This window comes from Gekko japonicus, unplaced genomic scaffold (genome assembly GCF_001447785.1).
Source record: "Gekko japonicus isolate JY-2015 unplaced genomic scaffold, Gekko_japonicus_V1.1 scaffold147, whole genome shotgun sequence".
NCBI classification, from domain to species: domain Eukaryota; kingdom Metazoa; phylum Chordata; class Lepidosauria; order Squamata; family Gekkonidae; genus Gekko; species Gekko japonicus.
The window spans coordinates 658,865-680,520 of record NW_015163607.1 but is presented as its reverse complement, the minus strand read 5'-3'; the positions used below and the strand labels follow the sequence as shown (position 1 = coordinate 680,520).

Sequence of the window (21,656 nt, the reverse complement as noted above, 5' to 3'; positions counted from 1 at the left end):
AAGTGGCTGTCTGATGAGGCTTTACAAACAGCAGAGGAAAGAAGGAAAGCAAAAGGCAAGGGTGAAAAGGAAAGATTTACTTAACTGAATGCAGAATTCCAGAGAACAGCAAGGAGAGATAAGGAGGCCTTCCTGTAATAGAGGAAAACAATAGAATGGGAAAGACTAGAAATCTCTTCAAGAAAATTGGAGAAATCAAGGGATCGTTCCATGCAAAGCTGGCCATGATAAAGGACAAAAATGGTAGGGACCTAACAGAAGCAGAAGAGATTAGGAAAAGAAGACAAGAATACACAGAAGAACTATACAAGAAGGACCTCAGTGTCCTTGACAACCACAACGGTGTGATCACTGACACTGAGCCAGACATCCTGGAGTGTGAAGTTAAATGAGCCTTAGAAAGCATTACTAACATCAAAGCTAGTGGAGGTGATGGTATCCTAGATGAGCTATCCAAAGGCTTAAAACATGATGCTGTTAAAGTGCTGCACTCAATATACCAGCCAATCTTGAAAATGCAACAGAGGCGACAGGACTGGAAAAGGTCAGTTTACATTCCAATTCCAAAGAAGGGCAATGCCAAGGAATGTTCACACTATTGCACACTTGCACTCATTTCACACGCTAGCAAGGTCATGCTCAAGATCCTACAAGCTAGGCTTCAGCAGTACATGGACAGAGAACTGCCAGAAGTACAAGCTGGGTTTTGAAGAGGAACTAGAGATCAAATTGCCAACATTCGCTGGATTATGGAGAAAGCAAGGGAGTACCAGAAAAACATCTACTTCTGCTTCATTGACTACGCTAAAGCCTTTGATTGTGTGGAACACAACAAACTGTGGCAAGTCTTTAAAGAGATAGAAGTACCAGACCACCTCACATGTCTCCTGAGAAACCTGTATAAGGGTCAAGAAGGACAGTTAGAACTGGATATGGAACAACTGATTGGTTTAGCATAGGAAAAGAAGTAAGACAAGAATGTATATTGTCACCCTGCTTATTTAATTTATATGCAGAGTACATCATGCAAAATGCCGGTCTGGATGAATCACAAACTGGAATTAAGATTGCCGGGAAAAACATCAACAACCTCAGATATGCAGGCAATACCACTCTAATGGCAGAAAGTGAAGAGGACCTAAAGAGCCTCTTGCTCATGGTGAAGGAGGAGAGTGCGGAAGCTGGCTTGAAACTCAACATCAAAAAAACTAAGATCATGGCATCTGGCCCCATCACTCCTAGGCAAATAGAAGGGGAAGTCATGGAAGCAGTGACAGAATTCACATTCCTGGGATCCAAGATCACTGCAGATGGTGACTGCAGCCATGAAATTAAGAGACGCCTGCTCCTTGGGAGGAAAGCTATGGCAAACCTAGACAGCATAATAAAAAGTACAGACATCACCCTGCCAACCAAAGACCGTATGGACAAAGCAATGGTATTCCCAGTAGTAATGTATGGCTGTGAGAGTTGGACTATAAGGAAGGCCGAGCACCAAAGAATAGATGCTTTCAAATTATGGTGCTAGAGGAGACTCTTGAGAGCTCCTTGGACTGCAAGGAAATCAAATCAGTCTATCCTAAAAGAAATCAAACCTGACTGTTCCCTGGAAGGCCAGATATTGAAGCTGAAGCTCAAATACTTTGGCCACCAAATGAGAAGGGAGCTTTTACTGGAGAAGACCCTGATGCTGGGAAAGATTGAACGTAAAAGAAGGGGACGGCAAAGGATGAGATGGTTAGACAGTGTTATCGATGCAATGGACATGAAATTAAGCAAACTTTGGAGGACAGCGGAAGACAGGAGGGCCTGGCATGATGTGGTCTATGGGGTTGTGAAGAGTCAGACTTGACTGTGCGACTGAACAACAACAACAATATGCGGTGCAATCCTAAATGGGTACTCTCGAAGTAAATCAAAATGAGTAACATGGGACTTACACTCTAATAAATGTGTTTAGGAATGTACCCTAACAGCGCAATCCCAAACTGGAATATAACCTTTCTAAATCCATTGAAGTCAATGGGCTCAAAAGGATGGAACTCTACAGAGAACTGCACTGCTACTCTACCATGGATTCTGTGAGCAAGTGAAACCAGTAAGTATATGTAGGACTGTAGCCAGTGAGCTGGATTGCAAGTAGAACTCAGCTCATAGATTTGATCTTTCCTGCCTACCGATACCGCTTTTCCCGTTTCCTGAAAAACCACTTTATATTACAACAGTATGTATAATTTCTCATCGCAACAATATGTGAAACGGTAACTTGGGGCTGAACTCAGCAACCTTGCCTCTTACATATATAGTTCAAGTAAATTTATTGTATTAAGCCATTGGCCATTACAAAATACAAAAGGCACCACAGCAATAATAAAAATTACCATTACCACCATTAAAATCAGATTAAAATTGACTACAAATCGTGCTAATAAAAGGCTAAAACAGATATGCAGAGACATGCGAATAGCGGCCAGCCAAAAGTGCTGTTTGCATAGATTGAAATCATAAGGCTGTAAAGGGAACTCTGAGGATAGAGTTGGAGATGTTGACTAAGTAGCTCAACCTGCGATGGTCCAATTTACAGAATTTATACCAGGGACCCACTTTGGATTTTAGAATTAGAGCACGATCGATCAGTGCATCACTCTCATATATCCAATCCCTAAGTTGTGTGTTCTCGATGCCCTAAGGAGGTCATCTGGGATGGTATATCTTTGGATGATGGTATTGATAAAGTTGGAGCAGGTAGGGTCTTTATCAAAGTGTGAGTTATCTGATAGATGGTTTATAGAGTTGGAGATCTGATATATGTTCTTTTTTCAATATTTTATAACCCTCAAATATGCCCGGGCCTTAAGAGAGGGAAGTCCCAATTCAGCCCTCATCAAAGAAGTGGGAGTGCCTCTGGGCAAGGCTAAAGTTCACCTTATAAATCGATTTTGAATTACCTCCAAGTTAGCCAAAATATCCTCCTTCCAACCCCAAACTTCAATTCCATATAAAAGATGAGGGATGACCTTGGTGTTAAATAATTTCACTGCCAGATCAATCTCGCATCCGCCCTTTGTATGGAAAAAATGTAAAATTGATCCTACCATTCTGAAAGCTGAGGATTTTACTGATGCAGTATGGTTTTTCCAATTCAGAGTCTCCATGAAAGTTACTCCAAGATATTTAAATGCTCTGCATTGTTCGATAGGATTGTCAAGAACAGTCCAATGGGCAATTTTAGGCTTTTTCCTGAAGACCATTACTTTGGTCCTTGTGTGGTTTATTTTCAGCACTTCCTCACTACAATATTTCCCTAACTGCTGTAAAAGCCTTCTCAGGCCAGTTTTAGTTAGGGAGATTAAAACATATCATCCACATAAAGGGGAATTGAGATTTTTTTGTTGGCCTAGTGATGGAGGGAAGAATTGCGGACCTGATAGAGACATACAGATTGAATAACAATGGAGCCAGCACACATCCCTGTTTCATGCCCTTGCTTACAAGAATTCAATTAGTTAGAGAGCCGGAGGTTCCCACTCTGATTTGAGCAGAAGTATCTCTATGAAGCTCTTGAAGGAGCAGTAATAACCACCTCTCAATGTTCATATTAGCTAATTTTGACAAAAGGCGGTCCCTGTCTATAGAGTCAAATGCGGCAGCCAGGTCAACAAAAGCTGCATAGAGTACCTTTGTTGGTCCCTTTACCACAGAATACGCCAGTTGGTAAAGGGTTTGGCAGTTACAGATTGTTCCCAAGCCCTTCCTAAAGCCTGCTTGAGCCAGGTGGAGAATTTGTTCCTCATCCATCCAGTCTTCCGGTTTTAACAGCAAGGCTGATTTCGCACTAGAGCTGCCTCGATGTTGCGCCGCCGTTTGCCCCGATACTATTGGTCAATTTCACATCCGAAGCCATGGGGCTGCATTTGACCCGTGGCTTCACCCGATTTCCTCCACAGTTTCGTGAACCTCAAAAAAATAGGATCACGAAACTGCGGGGGAAATCGGGCAAAGCCGCAAGTCAAAATGCAGCCCCGCAGCTTTGGGTATGAAATTGACCAATAGTATCGGGGCAAACGGCGGTGCAACATCGAGGCAGCTCTAGTGCGAAATCAGCCCAAGTGTTTACTGTATAGTTTTGCTGCTATATCTAATAGGCTTATTGGTCTGTAATTGTGTGGGTCCGCAGTGTCCCCTTTTTTATGTATGGGCACCACAATGCTCAATTTCCAACCAGAAGTGACAAGGTTGTTGTGGATTTTTGCTAAAAAATATACTATCAGAAACAAATCTATCAATGAGACCAAATTCTGCCTTTTGTGTAAAGAAATACAAGCAAAAAATGCAATAAAAGGCAAAAAAGTGACCTAATTTATTTTTGGGTGGTTGGCAAATTTATTTCCTATACCAATAGATATGAGGAGCTTATTTATTTTTAAATACATTTATTTATGTTGTAGATGGCATGGTTTCTCCAGTCAGCCAAATCTGCTCACTTTAATTACCACTTATTCCTCTAGAAATATAAAAGACAAAAGTGGCATGATAGCAAAAGGATACTTTCCATTCAGTCTGTAAACTACTTAAGATTGATTCAATGTTCTGACATTCTAATCTGGATCAAAATATATCCATTCAGACACAGTCCTATTAATTTCAATAGAAGAGGTACGTGTATTTAAGACCACAGTATTTTTGAAAAATCCCTATTTATGGATACATTCTATATCTTATCTCATTTCATCACACTATTGTCACTCATCATCTAGATGTTAACTCAGGGGTGTCAAACATGTGGCCCGTGGGACAGATTGGGGCCCTCCAATGGTCCCAATCCAGCCCACAAGGCCCTGGCTGTTTCCTACTTCCATTTGTAGTTCTGCTGCTGCTGCCATATTACAGCTTGCTTAGCAGTCTCTCTCAATCACACAGGAGAGATAGATAGGCAAGGCTCTCCTGTGTGATTGAGAGAGTCTGGCAAAGAACTGGCTGAGGCTCCTCCCTCTCCTCCTCCCAGGGGGAGGGAGGGAACAACCAGAGCTTGCTTTCCAGCCAGGCTGCAGGAGACAAAGGGAAGCTTTGGTTGAGGCTCCTCCCTGCAGGGAGGCAGGGAGGGAGGGAGGGAGAGCTTGCTTTCCTGGGCTGCCCCAATCGCACGTGAGAAATACCAAGCACCTTTAAGACCAACAAAGTTTTGTTCAAGGTATGAGCTTTTGTGTGCCTTGCTACAGTGTGTGTGTGTTTTGTTGGGCTCTTTATGCCAGGACTCTCCTGGGTGCAACTGGGTTCCCTCCCCTTTTTCACTGTATTCATGCCCTCATGATCCAGTCTTTCTTAGTAAGAAAGCAATGTAAACTATTTTAGAGGAGGAATAACAAGAAGCCAGTGAGGTGGATTAGACTGAGAGTGTGTGTCTGGACCAAGTTCATAGAATCATAGAGTGTTAGAGCTGGAAGGGATCTTGCAGGTCATCTAGTCCAACCCCCTGCACTGTGCAGGAGCATAGCCGAAAGATAGCCCTACAACATACCCGAAAGATGGTCATCCAGCCTCTGCTTGAAAACGTCCAGAGAAGGAGCATCCACCACCTCCCGAGGCAGTCTGTTCCACTGCTCAACCACTCTTACAGTCAGGAAGTTTCTCCTGATATTTAGCCGGTAACGATTCCCTTGTAATTTCCACCCATTAGATCTAGTCTTGCAATCCGGAGCAAGAGAGAATAGATCCACTCCACCTTCTACATGAAGTTCATCCCCTTTGTAGGAAGCTGCAGTTATGTCTCTGGGGTAGACTATAGTTTTGTAGACAAACGCGTGGCCCTTTGTGTTAGGATGCTTTCTCATGTTCTTGACCAGCACATGAAGCCACCTATATACAAAAGCTTGCAATGCCCAGCCATTTCATGTTTTCCCCTTTGTTCCTAGGCTAGGAACACTGAGCATGAGATTTCTGTAATAAATGTCAATAAATCAAAAGTAGATTTGCAGCTTACAGATACACACCTGAACAGCATACTCAAGATTGCTACAGCACAGATATTTTGATGCAATAATTCAGAGCAGAGGTGTCAGTTATCAGAGACTGTTAAACAGACAAAACATTGCAAGAGTGCTGGTGTTTTAAACATATTTTATTTAAACTTTAAAAAATATTTAATTGTGTTTGTCTATATGTTTTATAAAGTTTATATCTCTGCTACCTGGCATTACATTTTATGGCACACATGGCCCGGCCCGACAAAGGTCTCATTTATGTCAGATCCGGCCCTCATAACAAATGAGTTTGACAATCCTGTGTTAACTTGTTTCCAATGCATACTTCCACTTCCTAAAACATTTTAATAAATGCTGGATTTGCACATTTTGCTCCAATAAATGTTATTTGTTTGCAAAAAAAGAAAGAAGGAAACCTCAGCCAAGAACTGCAAGATTGTCTGTTCCAGATTTTGAAGGAGATAGGTTTAGCCTCTGCTGGGTAATTAGCAGGTGAAAAACAAAGGGGATGCTTTCATATGATGAAGATTCTCCATGTTGCTTTCATCTGCCACTTGCAGAGTCATGTCTGTTGGCAATGGAGCTTCCAAATGTGGAAGTTTTGTATGCACTTTCCTCTGTCTTTTCTCTGATGTTTCTCTTCCACACATGTTCTGCCATGACTATGCACTGGCTCTTGGGGTGTGTGGTCATCACAGATGCCATGGTCACTAGTTAGTTCATTCATGCACACACATTAAGGCTATTAAGTGTTGTGACAGTTAAGTAGCAATAGATCATTATAATACTCTAGTGCTATACTGTTTTATTGCTATTACCAATTTCTTTTAAAGCCATCCAGTAGTACAGATTGGGGGAAAGTGCTGGGACAAATGGTATCTGCAGGGGTGGATGGTGGGGAAATGGCGCTTCTGCTGGCGGAACTTTTGCATATGTAAGCAAGGTGTCTATCTGAACGAGGCATGAATTTGATGGTGCAAAGTTCCTTTTATTATGAAGGCTCTGTAATGAAGGATAATAGCCAGGAAGAGGAATTGTATGAAATTTCTGTCCAGACAAAGCATGTAAAACATTCTACCTCTTTAACACCATGGTACAGTGGTTACTTTAACACAGTTGTACAGTGGTTTCCCAGATAGATATGGAGGACGACAAACAGTGATATATTAGAGGATGCCAGTTCCTTGTGCTGGCATCCTGAAATTACTTTTGCAAGTAGAAAACGATATACATCTCAGACATGAAAGCAATCCTTAATAAAAAGGAGCAAAATCTTCTCAAGAATTTTATTCCTTTAGGGGTTTTTTTCTGCATTGATCATTAAGGTTGTCTCATCATGTTAAGAAATGGCCTCTGTACAGAAAAAAATCCCAGTTTTCAAGGGTTATTAATTATTAATACAGTGAAACTTGTAATACCAGTTAGTTGAAAGAAAGCTGCGCATTTTATTATTTCAGGGTTTAATTTAGTCATCAAAGGTTACTCACCCTCATGTTTATAAATTATATAGACAAGAACTTAACTCCCCTAGATTAACCTGTTTGGAAATAATAGATGATGAAAAGGGAGGTTCATAACCTTTAAATATGTGACTAGCCTTGAAAGATGATTTATGAGGCAAACCCTCATTCTTTCAAGAACTTGCAGGTAAAATATAATTTATTTTTACATCATAGTAAGCTAAGGAAGTTGATAATTTTCTGCTAAAACCTATATATATATATATAGTCGGACTCGACTGTGTGACTGAACAACAACAATATTTGTACATCTGGGAATCTCATACCTACAGGGAAATGTAACGTCTTACAGACCATTCTCTTCTCCCAATAGTGGTCGAGGAGAATCACTGCACAAATTTACCCCATCACGTATGGTCAAATGTCAACATAATGATGCAAATTAGTATTGATGCTCATGTACTCAGGCATATCACCTGAAGCAACATCCAAGAGAGAGAGAGAGAGAGAGAGAGAGAGAGATGTAACATGAAAGTGTCACTACTTGAAAACATTTTTGTTTATGCGTGAACCTGTGGACTGACATTTTACCACACACTACCACCCCTTTTCAATTAAATGGGAACAGATAAAATTGCACATTTGGCCATCCTCAGCTATCAAAAGCATGTATTCCGCATTCCGTTCCCAGTACAGTGATACATTTTATGGCAATTAGTTTTTTGTGTTTTTTTTAGATTTGGGGGAAAATAGTTTCTGGCATTTTAATAGGAGAATTGATAAGAATTATAGCCTACAATATTTTGTTTTTCTGGTTCTAATACCCACAGCTGCATGGACAGATTGAGGTGGTATTTTTATTGCACTTTTTTTACACAAATAAAATACTACAGTAGTAAGCACTACTCCTGACTACTAGAGACAGACTGATACCACCCTACTTCACATGATTTCATGAACTTCCATTTTGCACATTAATTCCCTAATGTAATTCTTGTAGATATTTGTTTGGAACACCAGCAGAATTTCCCCTCTCCCAAAAGGAAATTTAAGGAGAGACAGGGTAGTGTAGTGGTTACACTGCTGGACTAGAACTGGGGAGATCCAGCTTCAGTTTCCAATTCACCCATGAAGCTTGCAGGTTAACCTTGGGCCAATCATTCTCTCTCAAACTAACTTCCTTTGTAGGCTTGTTGTTAGAATAAAGTGGAGTTGGATGAACAATGTGTGCTACTGAGGGTTGCCAACATGCCTGGAGAAAAATGTCCTGTCCCTTTAACAGAGGCTTAATGTATGGAAATACATAGCTGAGGTTTTTCACGGCATGGAAGTAAATAAGATAAATTCAGAACTGGAGAGAAGTACCAGCTTGGAATATATTCCACAATTCCAGTTATGTCCTATTAAGGTTGCCAGCTCCTAGTTGGGAAACACCTGGAGATTCTGTGGGTACAGTCAGAGGAGGGTGGGGTTTGGGAAGGGGAGGGACTTCAAGGGATATGCCATAGAGAAAACCTTCTAAAGTGGCCATTTTTGCTATGGGGACTGATCTCTGTTGCCTGAAGATCAGTTACAATAACAGGAGATCTCTAGCCACCACCTGGAGGTTGGCAACCCTATGTGCTATGTATCAAATATTTTACAGGGCATCTAGAACCTAGTTTACATTGCAACTATTCAAAATAAAAATCAGGCTGTAATGGTAATTCAAAATTATGACATTCCTCAGGCACTTAAAAACTCATGAAAAGAATTAGCATAAGCTGAAATAGCAAAAAGATTAATCAGGTTGTGTTCCCATTTACAATTGTAAAATGTAATAAAATATTTGTTCAGGGCAGGAAAACATAATTTCCTTAAATGTGATGCAAATTAGTATACTAACTAATTACAAAGTATCTATACCATCCACTTCTACTTGCTATTAAACTTATGTTATCTGAAAATCTCCTCCAAATATGAACAGGGTCTCATCTAACAGGTTTCAAATGATGATACTTATTTCTACTTAAAGACTGTGCATGAAACACTACAAAGTAATAACTCCAGTGCAGTAAACTAAAATACTAGTGCTGGTAATTGGGACATTCTAGTCAGTGCCATTCAGATTCCCGTTGCAACTGCAATCCCAAAAGGCAAGTGTAAAATGTAACATGACTGTGTCCTGTCCTAGTTCTTAAGGGCATGACAAACAGCATAATCCAGCCATACATACTAACCACTGTCAGTTTAGGAAGCAATCCTAAACAGGTTTACTTGGGAATAGCTCCTATTTTATTCAGTGGGGCTAACTCACAGGAAAGTGTTTTTAGGATTGCAGCCAAAGGAGAGTGAAGACTCTCCCAGAGAAATAACAAAGTGAGAAGAGACAGAATGTCCCTTCTCCCTTTCAACAGCTTAAGCACCGGCAGGACAATTGGTTGCTGCAATTAAGTGACACACTGTAACATGTGACACAGATGAATGATGGTATTTAAAGCTGACTTCATCAAAAGAGAAATCCCTCTTTCCTTTCCTTTATTTCATCCCTCTAACATGGTTTCCCTTTCCCTTCTAATCAATCCTTTTAATTTGCTCTTACTTTTGTGCATTTCTTTCCATCCTTTATTTACTACTAGCGAAAGTCTAGCCTGCACTGCTACTGATCCTTAAATAGAAGTATTTTGTGTTCCCATAGCAAGTTGTGCAAAAAGAAGGCAAATTCTTACCAATATACCTGCAAATTAAAAACTATATACCAGTATACTTTCTATTCCAGGTTTCTAAATATAGTGGAGTGTGTGAGTCCCTCTGAAATTGTCTTGAGTTGTGATAAATTATTTCAAAAGTGCTGTGGTACGAGAGATGCTAACTGAGTTAATGTGGCATAAATGTTCATCAGCAAGAGGTAATCTGTGATGGACAATGAATGCAGAGCAGAAACACAGCTCTACCACTTGTTATGGAACACTAACTACATTTTCTGCCCCACGCTACTGGAATTATCCAGGATGCCTGGCAAATTCATTGACACTATACTGTGAGATGTTGGTGCAGATAGTGAGCCATATTATGGTTTACACACTCTCTGGAACAGGATAAGAAAAATAAAGCCACTGAATGGCATGTGTCTGACCTTACCATCCATAGGTCATAGTCACAAATACATACAGGAGAACCATGGGATGATAGTTTTTGCTTTACTTGGAGAAACTTGTGAGCCAGGTCAAAGTAATGAAAAATTCCTGAATTAATCAGGCTGGTGTAAAATCCTGAATGTCAACTAGGAAAACCTGAGCTCAAATACCTACTCAGCTACATACCTGCTTGGGTGGCCTTGGGAAAAATGTCTGAGCTCAGTGTACCTCACAGTACCGTGAGGATGAAATGGGATAGCCCAACAGATGCCACACTGAGTTCCTTGGAAGAAGGGCAGGCTGCAAGCATCAGATCTACATGAGCAGAAGGCTTTTCCCTTACTCAAACAAAGACTCCCTGATATAGAGGTGCAAGATCTGAGAAGACTTGTGCACAGACATTGCTCTCCCTTGAGTATGGGACTCTCTTTCAGTCACATTTCTTCAGGATATCTGGCAAGACTGATCTCTGTAGGGCTTTCATGCTAGCTTGGTTTGACGTCCTGTCCTCAGTTGTTTTATCGGGAAGGTTCAAGAAAATTCCTTATAAAGACAGATTGTGCCCATGTGGGATGGGGGAAATTGAATCTATTGAACATGTGCTTCTGTACTGTACCATAGAGTTTTCCCTCGGATGACCATGGCCCCGCCCCCAGCGTGCCCAGCGTACCCGCATCACTTCCGGGTGACGTGCATGTGGGGGTGGAGTTCCCCCCGGGGCCCGATCCGCCACCAGCGGGGAACGGGCCTCTGGGGCAGGGGTTTCCCTGCCCCCCGGGGGGACTTGGCAAGCCTAGGTACCAAGGCCCTCAGTCTCCTTCAGGCTGGGAAGCCTTTATTTCTAAACCCAGAGGCATGACACTGCAAGGTTAGTGCTGCAAAGTGGGCAACTTCACTCAAAACACCAGCACCTGTTGGTTATCCCAGAGTTTGCACGGGTGCATTCCTTTGTTGCCCGTTCACCGGCTTGCATGCTAGCTTCCTCGGTAGCCACCCCAGCCCTACAGAAGTCTTCCACAAGAAATGTTTTACTTTTTCATAAAGGCTCTGGGTTGAAAAGTACCTGGAGATTTTGGGGGTGGAGCCTGGGGTGGGTGGGGTTTGGGGAGGGACCTCAGCAGGGTGCAATGCCATGGAGTCCAACTTCCAAAGCAGCCATTTGCTCCATGGGAACTGATCTCACTTGTCTGGCGAGCAGTTGTAATAGTGGGAGATCTCCAGGCCCCACCTGGAGATTGGACATCCTACTCATAGAGGAGCATTCTTAAGAGACCTCTGATCCTAAGAACCAGCAGACTGCCAAAGACATCAGGGCTGTGGTCACACTGGAGGTTAGGCACAGTCTGGGTGCATCTCTAAGTGTGCCAGTTCAAATTGTTGCGGGAAGGACTGACCAGACAGCACACCCTGGAGCAGTTTCCCCACGCACACTTTCCAGTGGTGAGGCATCCACATTAATGCAGCACCTCAACCACAGAGCGTGCTGCCTGGCCAGTTTCTTTTTTAAAAAAAAACCCAACAGGCAGGCACATGTGCATATGTGAATATCAGCAGCTACTCCAAAAACAACCACCACCAGTGGAAACAGACCTGCCAGTTCTGACTTCCCATCCCACTTCAGTTCATGACAGGGGAGCTCAGGTGGCCGGAAAAGCAAAGTGGAAGCACTGGAATCGCTGGAATCGGTAACAACCGGACTTTCCCCGGTGCCTGGTTGCTCTGCTTCTGAAGTGTGGCAAAACGGGGTGGCTATGACTGAGGCACAGAAGGCAGATGTGGTTGTCTGATCATGCTCTTTAAGTCCGCAAAGGTACCACAACCATACAGCCCAGGAGACTCCAAAGGCCTCCTGTAGCCCGTTGATTCTCAGAGGCAGAGGTTTCTTAGCGTTTCTAGGTGCAGAAGCCTTGTCATTGTTCCTTCCCTGTCACTAAAGGGCTGAATAAGTTTTCAAGAAGGGGGAAAAAATCCATACACATGTAGAGACACTTTTTTTAACCTTCATTGTGGTACCTTCCTTGTCTCTGAAGGGATAAATGAGTCTAGAAGAAAAAAACGTTTTTTCTGTAAAGGCACAGAAGCACTCCTTTGACCATTATCCTTCCTTCTCTGTCACTGATGGTCTCCCTTTCTGTTCCTTCCCCTTCCTTAGGGGGAAACGCTTTGTGCACATGCACAGAGGCCGTATTTGACCTTGGCGATTTGTCCCTTCCCTGTCACTGAAGGGAAGGAGAAGCACCGAGGGAGAAAATGCTTGTGGTACGGAGAAAAGGCAACCCGTGTGACTCACAAACGCTCATATTGAAATAATGCCGTGTTAGTCTTCGGTATCGGAGAACTTTTTGTGTGTGAGGGGGTGTGTGTGTAACTTTTCCACGGAACTTGTTATTGTTCCCTTGCTGTCACTGAAGACAGGGACGAACTCAGGCGCAAAAGAAAGGCAGGGAGAATACGAATTGAGAGGCTTCCCTTCTCCGGCTTCCCTCTCCTGCGGGCTCCGAGGCTTCCTTCCCTCAACCCTCCCCTCAGGTGCGTGAGGCGCCCGGCGCTGCCCTCTGGCGCGCGGAGCCTGAGGGAAGGCGGAGGGGGAGGGGTGGCGAGAGCGCGGGAGAGCAAAGGAGAGAAACAGCGACGGCTCGCGGCTGCCTCGCGGGCTCCTCCTCGCTGGCGTCAGCGCCGGGCGCAAACTGCCAGCCAGCTGCTCTGCTGACGTCACGGCCCATCCCTGGTTCCCCTCCCTCCCTCCCTCCCCCACGTGTTGGAGTGAGAGTAAAGTTTGTTGTTTCCCCGTTGCCACGGAAACAGCATCGCAAGCCCCCACGGCGGGCGGATCTCGCTGGAAGGTGGGGCTGGAAGGGGGCGGGATGAAGGTTATAAGTAAGGAGCCGTCGGGCGCGCGGCTTGACAGTTCGCAAAAGCTTTGGACGGGGGTTTGAGCGGCGGCGCGGGCTGCCCCCCCTCCTCGGATCCGAGACAGGCGGGAGAGCAGAAGAGCCAAGAGGCTGGAAGAAGAAGAAGAAGAGAGAGAAGAGCGTGCGCGCGCCAGCAAGCGAGCCCCGCCCGCCAGCCCGCCAGCAAAAGGTCGCGCGGCGGCGGCTGTAGGAGACTCACCAGGACTCCCCTGATGGCAGCGGCGCGAGCAGGGAATCCCCAGGAATTGTCTCGCGCCGTCCAGCTGCTGCCTTGCTGCGAAGCGGCTTTGGCTGCTGTTGCACCGCGGCGGGGCAGCGGCGGAGGCTGCCGCTCCTCCTAGCACTCGGTAGGGCTGACTCCGAGCGGCGCGATTTTTTGGCTTCCGAAGGACCTTTGAAAAAAAAACTAAAAGTTAGCCCCTCGTTAACGTTTCCTATATATATCGTCGCCTGATTTTGCGATTCCGAGCGCTGTCTTCTTTTCTGTGCCCCTCCGACCGACAAGCCAGCAACAGCATCGCGCACACGTGAATGAGGTGGGTGGCATTCCTCCTTCTTTTCCTTCGGAGCGGCTTGGATCGTCTGTCGCTTTTAAACCTCTTTCGTTTTTGTCAGCTCGGATGGAGAACTATCTGGCTGCGTGGATGAACCCCCGAGGCTCGATTCCCCCCGACGGTTCTTTGACTCTCCTCCTCTGACATTTTTGCAGGCAGCCGCCCCCCGGCGAGTTTGACATGGCACTCAGCAGCACGCTGCTCCCTTCCATCGCCACCTTCGCAGCAGGCACGGCCGCCAGGGAAAAAGCCTTGAGACAAGCCGGTGCCAACAACGTGAGTATTCGGCTTCTTGTGGCTCAGCCCGGGTCAGCGACAGGCGGTTGGGAGGGCGGATAGGTGTCAGAGACCAGCCCTGGTGGCATCTGGTCTTCAATTCAGAGCTCAGTCCCAGAGGACAGTGTTCCTGAGCAGGTGCAGAATGCATTTCCCTCTAGTCCATGTTTCTTGAGATTCTCCGGGCAGAATATAGGATTCTCCCCTTCCTCTTTGGATCCTCACAGCAATCCTGTGAAGTAGGTGAGGCCTGGGGTGTTTGACTGGCTCGGGTTACCCAGGAAGTTAGTTGAAGGGGGATTGGAACCTGGATTAAACTGTTGCCCTTACTTGGGGGGGGGGGGGGGGGGGGGTTGACCATAACTTCAAGAGCAGAGGGGATACAAAAGAACCTAAGCAAAAAACAGATCCCCACAATACTATTGAATGTGACAAGTGACCAGAACTGCAGTGAGATGCCTCAGAAATAGTCTTCCATGGCACTTTTAAGTATTGTTTCGATGGGGGAGGGGGGTTAAAGACATTAAAGAGAGCTATCCTATTGATTTATCACACATTTCTAGGGGGGCCTTTTTTACACTCACCTTTTATAAAACAGCAGCAGAACTAGTCTCCACCCTAAAAAAGCTCTCTCACGCTCATTAATTCCCCCCCCAATATTGGTTCTTGGACTCTCACACTGAGTGGACCATGCAGGCAAAAAAACTCAGAGGAGCCCCTTCCGCATGGGTGTCACCAGTGGCTGGAGTTGAGGCAGCAGTCTTATGTGGGACTTCAAAGGGGTGGGTGGGAGAGAGAGCGGTGGAAAAGAGACCTGATGTTCCAGGAGTTAATATGGATGCCGTAAATAAGAAGCTGAAATATGTGGCATATCACAAACCTAAATCATGGGCGTGGATGCGTATGTTTAATACATGGGTAGCCTTTGGAAATATACACACCTACTCATGTGCCTAGGTTAGCTTTTGATTCTATCGTCTCAAGCTGATGGCTTGCACTTACAGCTGCTGTTGTATAATGCATGCTGCGTTACAAAACGCCTACGTGAGTCTGATATCAAATGCAGGCAATTTAATGCATTAAAACTGTATGTGCAGCTATTTCAAAACCCATTCATTTGTATTAATCTGTGTGCTCTCTGACTACATCAGAAAGCTACATGGGCCCTTCTCTTTCCATCATTCATATTCATTTTGTCCCCCCAACATGACTTTAATAAATACTCGAATTCTCTTAGGAGGGTATACGTTTAGCTGCACAGCTAGTAAATGGTTTTATAACCCAGCAACAGGATTGCAAAACTTGGAGCCTTCAATACATCTGCAAATCTTGTGGCTTTTTTAATGGAGACACACTTCATCAGATGCTCCAAGACTTGTTGCTTAAATACATAGTTATCATAGATGCCTCAAAATTCATCGTTCTGTAGCTTTTAAAAAATTCCCCGGGTCATTTAAACCCATAAGTCATTAATACTACAGCATGCCCCTTAAACATTGCACAATTGTAAGATGGAGGAAGGAAATGAACAGCTTGAATTTTCCTGTAATGTGTCGTAGTGTGAAATTTGCTTCTATCTTGCGCCCAAGAGTTCAAATTCCAGAAGTCAAAAAAGAGCCCATTTTTTTTCAAATGTTTCTATTTAGTAACTGTGTTACTACTTAGCCAATCCTTCAACAACAGCATAATAAGGACTTCTCTCACAATTTTGAAAGGTTGGAATTTAGCAGGCGGTTTCCTGGAGCTAGGCAACCACTGGTTTGCACAGATCCAGGACTTGGTTTCAGCTAGTGGAATAATGTCTCTGGCACTGCTAACTCGAGAGTATGTCCCAAAGAATGTCTGCTGACTTCTGATACCGCTTGGGTGGGGTGGGGGGTCCCTGTCTCCAACCAGTGCCAAGGTTTCTGATATGCCTTTCTGCTCTGTAAACCTAAAAAACTCAGGGCGGTTCATTCCTGCAAATTCCCGTCCCTTGAGAGATCATCTCACCTTACTGACACTGTGTCCCCCCCCCCCATTCTTTGCTGCCAACAGAAGTGGAAGGAGGAGCTGTCTCACCTCAAGCGGCTACCCCCTGTGCTAACAGGACGGCATTACGACCTCTCTCCTGAGCTGGAAACCTCCAACGGTGGCAGCAGTGGGGCTATGTCAAGGAGGGAGACAGAGGAATTGAATGAGCTGCTGGACTTTGACTTCATCCTGTCCAACTCCCTGATGCCCCAGGAACAAACTGCCGCTGCCACAGCCGTGGTGAGCACCGCTCCCGGCTCCTCAGGCTCCAGCAACAGCTGCCCATCCGTGACCACCTGTGAATTCACCTACCAGCTGCAAAGGGGAGATCACGCTGGTGGAGGAGGAGGAGGAGGAGGGGGCATGCTGTACAGCAGGGAACAGGCTCCAGCTGCCCCGTTCAACCTGGCCGACATCGACGATGTGTCCCCCTCGGGCGGATTTGTAGCTGAGTTGATGAGGCCAGACCTGGACCCGGTTTATATGCAGCAGCAGCCGCTGCCACCCTCACTCGGCAGCTTGCATGGGAAATTTGTGGTGAAAGCCACAGTGAACATGGGGGAATACAGTAACCACATCAGTGTTAGCAGCAAGAACCCGGCTGCTGCCGTTTCCCCTTGTACGGATGGACCTGTACCTCCCTTATATAACCACGTCCCCAGGATGTGCCCAAAAATCAAGCAGGAGGCTGCCCCTTCTTGCACCCTAGGCCAAACCCATGGGAATACTCAGAGGGCGCAGCAGCAGCACGAGTTCCCCTTGGGGCGGCCACTGCCTAGCAGGACTAACCCTCCCTTGACTCCAGAGGAGATGATGAACCCCAGAGACTGCCACCCTTCCTCACAGGGCTTAAGTCACCCCAGTCTGCCAATTCCTCCTCCAGGCTACCACCCTGCCCCCGGATACCCTCCTTTCCTCCCGGAGCAGATGCCACCGAGCGCACTCCAGTATCAAGGTCAGTCTTACTATCTAAATGTTTTTGGAGAGCCTTTAAGTGTGCCTCGCTCGGTGCAAGGGATGATGCTGACTCCGCCCTCTTCACCTCTAGAGCTGATTCCTTCTGGGAGCTGCCTGTCTGAAGAGACCAAGCCAAAGAGAGGACGGCGGTCGTGGCCCAGGAAAAGGACTGCAACACACACGTGTGACTATGCGGGTTGCGGTAAAACATACACAAAGAGTTCACACCTCAAAGCGCACCTTCGGACCCACACAGGTAAGGCCACTTCTATTAAAACCTCTGACTTTGCTACTGTCAAGACTCTGTTTAACTAAACATGTAACTATAATGCTTTTTAATGACTGTGTTACTGAAAGGTCTGTGGGCCACATAATAAAGACGATGATACTAGAATCTCAGGCAGCCAAGAACAATTCAATGTCCAATGCCAGATCTACCATGTTAGCCTGACATTTGTTTAAGCAAGGCTGTGATTATTTCCAGGTCTTGTCAGAAATTGGCATATGTTGCTGGAGACGTTCAGAACTCCTTTGGAGAGGAGAATTTTTAGAAGCATCCATCCCACTTCATGCACATGTCTTGCATGTTTGGGGCTCAAAAAACCTCTTTGACAAAAGGTGACTGCGGAACAAAAGATAATAAATGTGATCATCATCACAGGCAACAGTACTTCTGTCCTATCACTTTTAAAGACTGGGGATAGGCAGTATTTAAGAGAACTGAATGTAATGTAAGAGAGAGGTTGCTTTTCACAATACGTACATATATTCTGCCCTATTGCCATTGCTGGTCAAACAGGTTTGTGGGGTTTTTAAACAAAGCCTGTCAAACCTGTTCACCAAAGGTGAAAGGGGGATGAGTGTGTACACAACCTGAACAACAGTTCCTCTTTCATGTTACATTCCACCCCCTGGAAAATCAGACTGTTTGTGTCCTGCTGTTTTAAAAATTCTCTTTCTCAGCACCTGTGTACCCTTATTGTATTCAGCACAGACATGACTGCATCAGCACAGATCAAGAGAGAAAAGACTATAACTGCATCCAAGCATATTGTTAAAGTAATAAACTGTAACTCTAGGCAAGATCAGAGGTTAAATATGAAAAGAACTATATTAAAATTATGGTTTTGCTTACAGATTGGAAGAGTTAGTAAAAATGGCTCTCAATGACTCAGTTATGGCAGAGGAATTGTTTTGTAGACGTATGAGCTATACTTGCCTGGTTATGGCTATGTGGCTAGTTAATTACAAGGTAGCTGGAAGTCCAGAGAGAATTAAGCATGTTTACCCTGATAATACTGTCATAGTTGTTTATTTTTTCTGCTGGATCTTGCAAAATACCTGTAATTCATTTATTTGGTTGCTGACCTTGTTGTTGTTCCTGGTTTAACAGCTTGGTATCTTCTTGATTTGTAAATCAGCAGATACTAGCTGATAGGCTATGATCCGGAAAACCAATGATAAATTGGAGACTGTTTTTACTTGGAGTGGAAGCAGTACCTTCCCCATACAAACAATTGCATTTAATTTCTTCTTAATTCTGTTGTAGAAAAGTGGCTGCCAGTCAGCAACTGACTTTGTTAATTAGCTTTAGAAAACATCCAATTCTAGATGTTCCATCCAGCCATATAAAAGTGATAAAAATAACCGAATTGGTTCTTGAAGCTGAACTTTATATATTGATCCAGCTATGAAATAATATTTTACAAATCACGAGTTTGTTAGCATGTGTTATAACTCTACCACTCAATATTTTTACATGGCAACAAGTCCCTTTGTTTCCTGTGGGGCTGATTATGGATTGCACTGTTTTTATGCTTTCTACGAAACCGCCTGTGAGACAAGTTCGCAAAAACTAGTTTGCAAAAAAAAATTCTTAGGTTGCTACGATTTAAAAAAGACTGCCCTTATCAGTAAGTTCAAATGTAAACAGTGAGGTTTACTTCTAAAACAAAAATATTTAGGATTTCTTGGTAAAAGCATTAAAGCGGCTAACTTCTTCGTACCTGAAGGCATTTTCCTTGGGAAACAGTTCCATTAGTTTCAGTGGAACTTCCACCTACATGCCAGTTCAATGAGATACTTAGTAGGGCAGCAGGAAAAGAGACACTGGGATATGTCAGATCTGGTGAAAATGAAACTGTTTCCGTGTCTCCAGGTTGCTTAGGAAAAACAAGCTTTAGGAAGGCTTCCCACTGAGATCAATCAACAACAACAACAACATAAATGAGCTCTGATGAAGATCAGAAAACTTAATAAAGATCACATAGATTTCAGTGGTTTTCTTTAGTTCGTTGGAAAGTGCAGCTGCAATGGTTGGTGTGCTTACTTAAACATGCCGGTAATAATATAACCAACCACACCTTAGATTTCTCACTAGCCAAATAGATGCAAATTACGTGGGCACTGTAGTTAGAAGTCTTGAATACTATATTAATTCAAGATGGATACAAGGAAGATGTCAAAAGGAGTAATATATAACAACTGATTATAGTGCTGTGCAGTCAGTAACAGTATCTGACGCACCTTTATGCTTTTAGTTTCTTTGGGTGGAGACAGACAGTAGTTTGAAATGGAGGGTGTCATGGAGAACAGTGACAGTGTGGCCCATAATGAGCCTTGAAAAGAAGTATAGTACTAGTCCACAAAGGCTTTTTTTTGCCTCCAGCCCACCTACAAATGAGTTATATTAATCTTTTGTGGCCTGAAAGTGGGAAAAAATATTATAAAACCTTGCCTGCCCAAGGCAATGAGGAGCAGCTATACTATTTACAAGCTTGAGCTACAAACTAGTTTATTTTGTCCACTGTCCCTTTTGTCTATAGTCTCCAAGTCTTTTGAGAAAATAACACAAAACAGGTGAATAGATGTGGGATATATGTGCAACAATTCTCTTCTCTACCTCCAGTGCTCTGAAACAGAATTGTCTCCAGTCCTAAAACTCAGAGAGGATGACACATTTTAAAACTTTTCTTCAGAACAAAAGCTGTGTGTATCCAACATTCTAGAATGTATGGATAATGAGTAACAGAAGTCTGTCATTGTAGCAGTCTGTCATGGTTTCAGATTTTCACTTCGTGTGCCTCCGTATCTGTGCAAAAGAGAGAAGTAACTTGATGTGACACTTTTATTTTTGAAGGTGAGAAGCCCTATCACTGTGACTGGGAAGGATGCGGCTGGAAATTTGCCCGCTCTGATGAACTCACTCGTCACTACAGAAAACATACGGGCCACCGCCCCTTCCAGTGCCAGAGGTGCGACAGAGCGTTTTCCAGGTCTGACCACCTTGCCTTACATATGAAGAGACACTTTTAAAGGGATCGGGCACACTTTCCTTTTACTGCCACAAGAGATTCAGTATTGGACAGCACAAAAGACTGTCTTCCACAAAAGAAAAATCGAAAGGGAAGAACTCCACTTCAAAGCACTACAAAGAAAAGTCTTCCAAAACAGTGTGGAAATTAACTGATGATTAAAACTTTGTGGAACTTAAACAAAAAAAAACCAAAAAACACCACACAGGGGCAATGACTGGATTTTGCATCATCATTCCATTTCTTTGTTTTAAAAATCTGACTTGAATCTTTCTGGACTACAGAATGCCAAGGATTGACTGGAAGTCAAGGATATCAGGGTTAAAATGAACTGTTGGGGAGTGGAGAACAGGAGATTACGTAGGGAGACTGGGGGTGAAGACAGATGTACTAATTGTAGGGCAGTGTGGCTGTTTTGAAAACATTTTCACCATGTTCAATCCAAATGCTCGGAGGCGGGACGGAATGGTTCTGCAAGGCTTTGGCAAAATCTGGCTACAGTCAGTGTTGACTGGCTAACGTCTATGCCTTCAACCACACCTCCCTTATATCAGTTTTTCAGCAGTTTTGCTAATCTCATAAAACTCATTTTAAGGAGTAGTGATGAAGTAAAGTGAACAAACATACACATTCTTAAAGCAGGCAGCCACTTTATCTGAAGCATAAAGGAAAGGGCCAGACTGAAGGTTAATCCAGCATTGTGGGTTTTTTCTGGCTTGCTAGAATCAAGCTCCGTCACTCAAATTGTGAGGCCAGGTTCCTGCTACAGGTAAAAGAGCTCACTGTGACTTGTCTTTCAATAGTACATCTGCATTCACCTTAAATTCCCTTAAGATTTTGTTCCAATGCAATATTATAAATGCATTGTAGTCTTGGAATTTCCTTTTTCCTAACAAAGCCATTACTAAACTATATCCAACAAGGAAAAAAGAAATTCAGGTACAGAGTTGTGGTTCAAAGCCTATTTTCATGGTGCTGATTGACTTTTGGTTCTAAAGGTACCAAAAAAAAAAAAGGAAGCCAAAGTTCTCAAACTGCTGCATATTTGACAAGGAAATACGTTTTTGTCTTCC

General features: G+C 43.9%; 1 protein-coding gene across 2 annotated transcripts; it reads left to right on the top strand.

The window, feature by feature from the left end:
• Positions 1 to 13,590: 13,590 nt before the first annotated feature.
• On the top strand, positions 13,591 to 21,186 carry KLF4 (Kruppel-like factor 4 (gut)). Of its 2 annotated transcripts, XM_015407304.1 has the most exons (5): positions 13,591 to 14,005; positions 14,179 to 14,299; positions 16,337 to 17,267; positions 17,361 to 17,525; positions 20,409 to 21,186. In XM_015407304.1, the coding sequence occupies exons 1-5, from the start codon at positions 14,001 to 14,003 to the stop codon at positions 20,582 to 20,584; spliced, it is 1,398 nt and encodes a 465-aa protein (XP_015262790.1). In that variant the 5' UTR covers positions 13,591 to 14,000; the 3' UTR covers positions 20,585 to 21,186. The 2 variants fall into 2 exon arrangements, with proteins under 2 accessions (XP_015262790.1, XP_015262788.1); XM_015407302.1 differs by having other exon boundaries at positions 16,337 to 17,525.
• The last annotated feature ends 470 nt before the right edge of the window (positions 21,187 to 21,656 follow it).

Excerpts from the sequence above, each read along its gene's own strand:
- KLF4 (XM_015407302.1), top strand. Across the intron at positions 14,300-16,336 it reads GACAAGCCGGTGCCAACAAC|AAGTGGAAGGAGGAGCTGTC; the intron begins GTGAGTATTCGG and ends TGCTGCCAACAG. Across the intron at positions 17,526-20,408 it reads GCACCTTCGGACCCACACAG|GTGAGAAGCCCTATCACTGT; the intron begins GTAAGGCCACTT and ends TTATTTTTGAAG.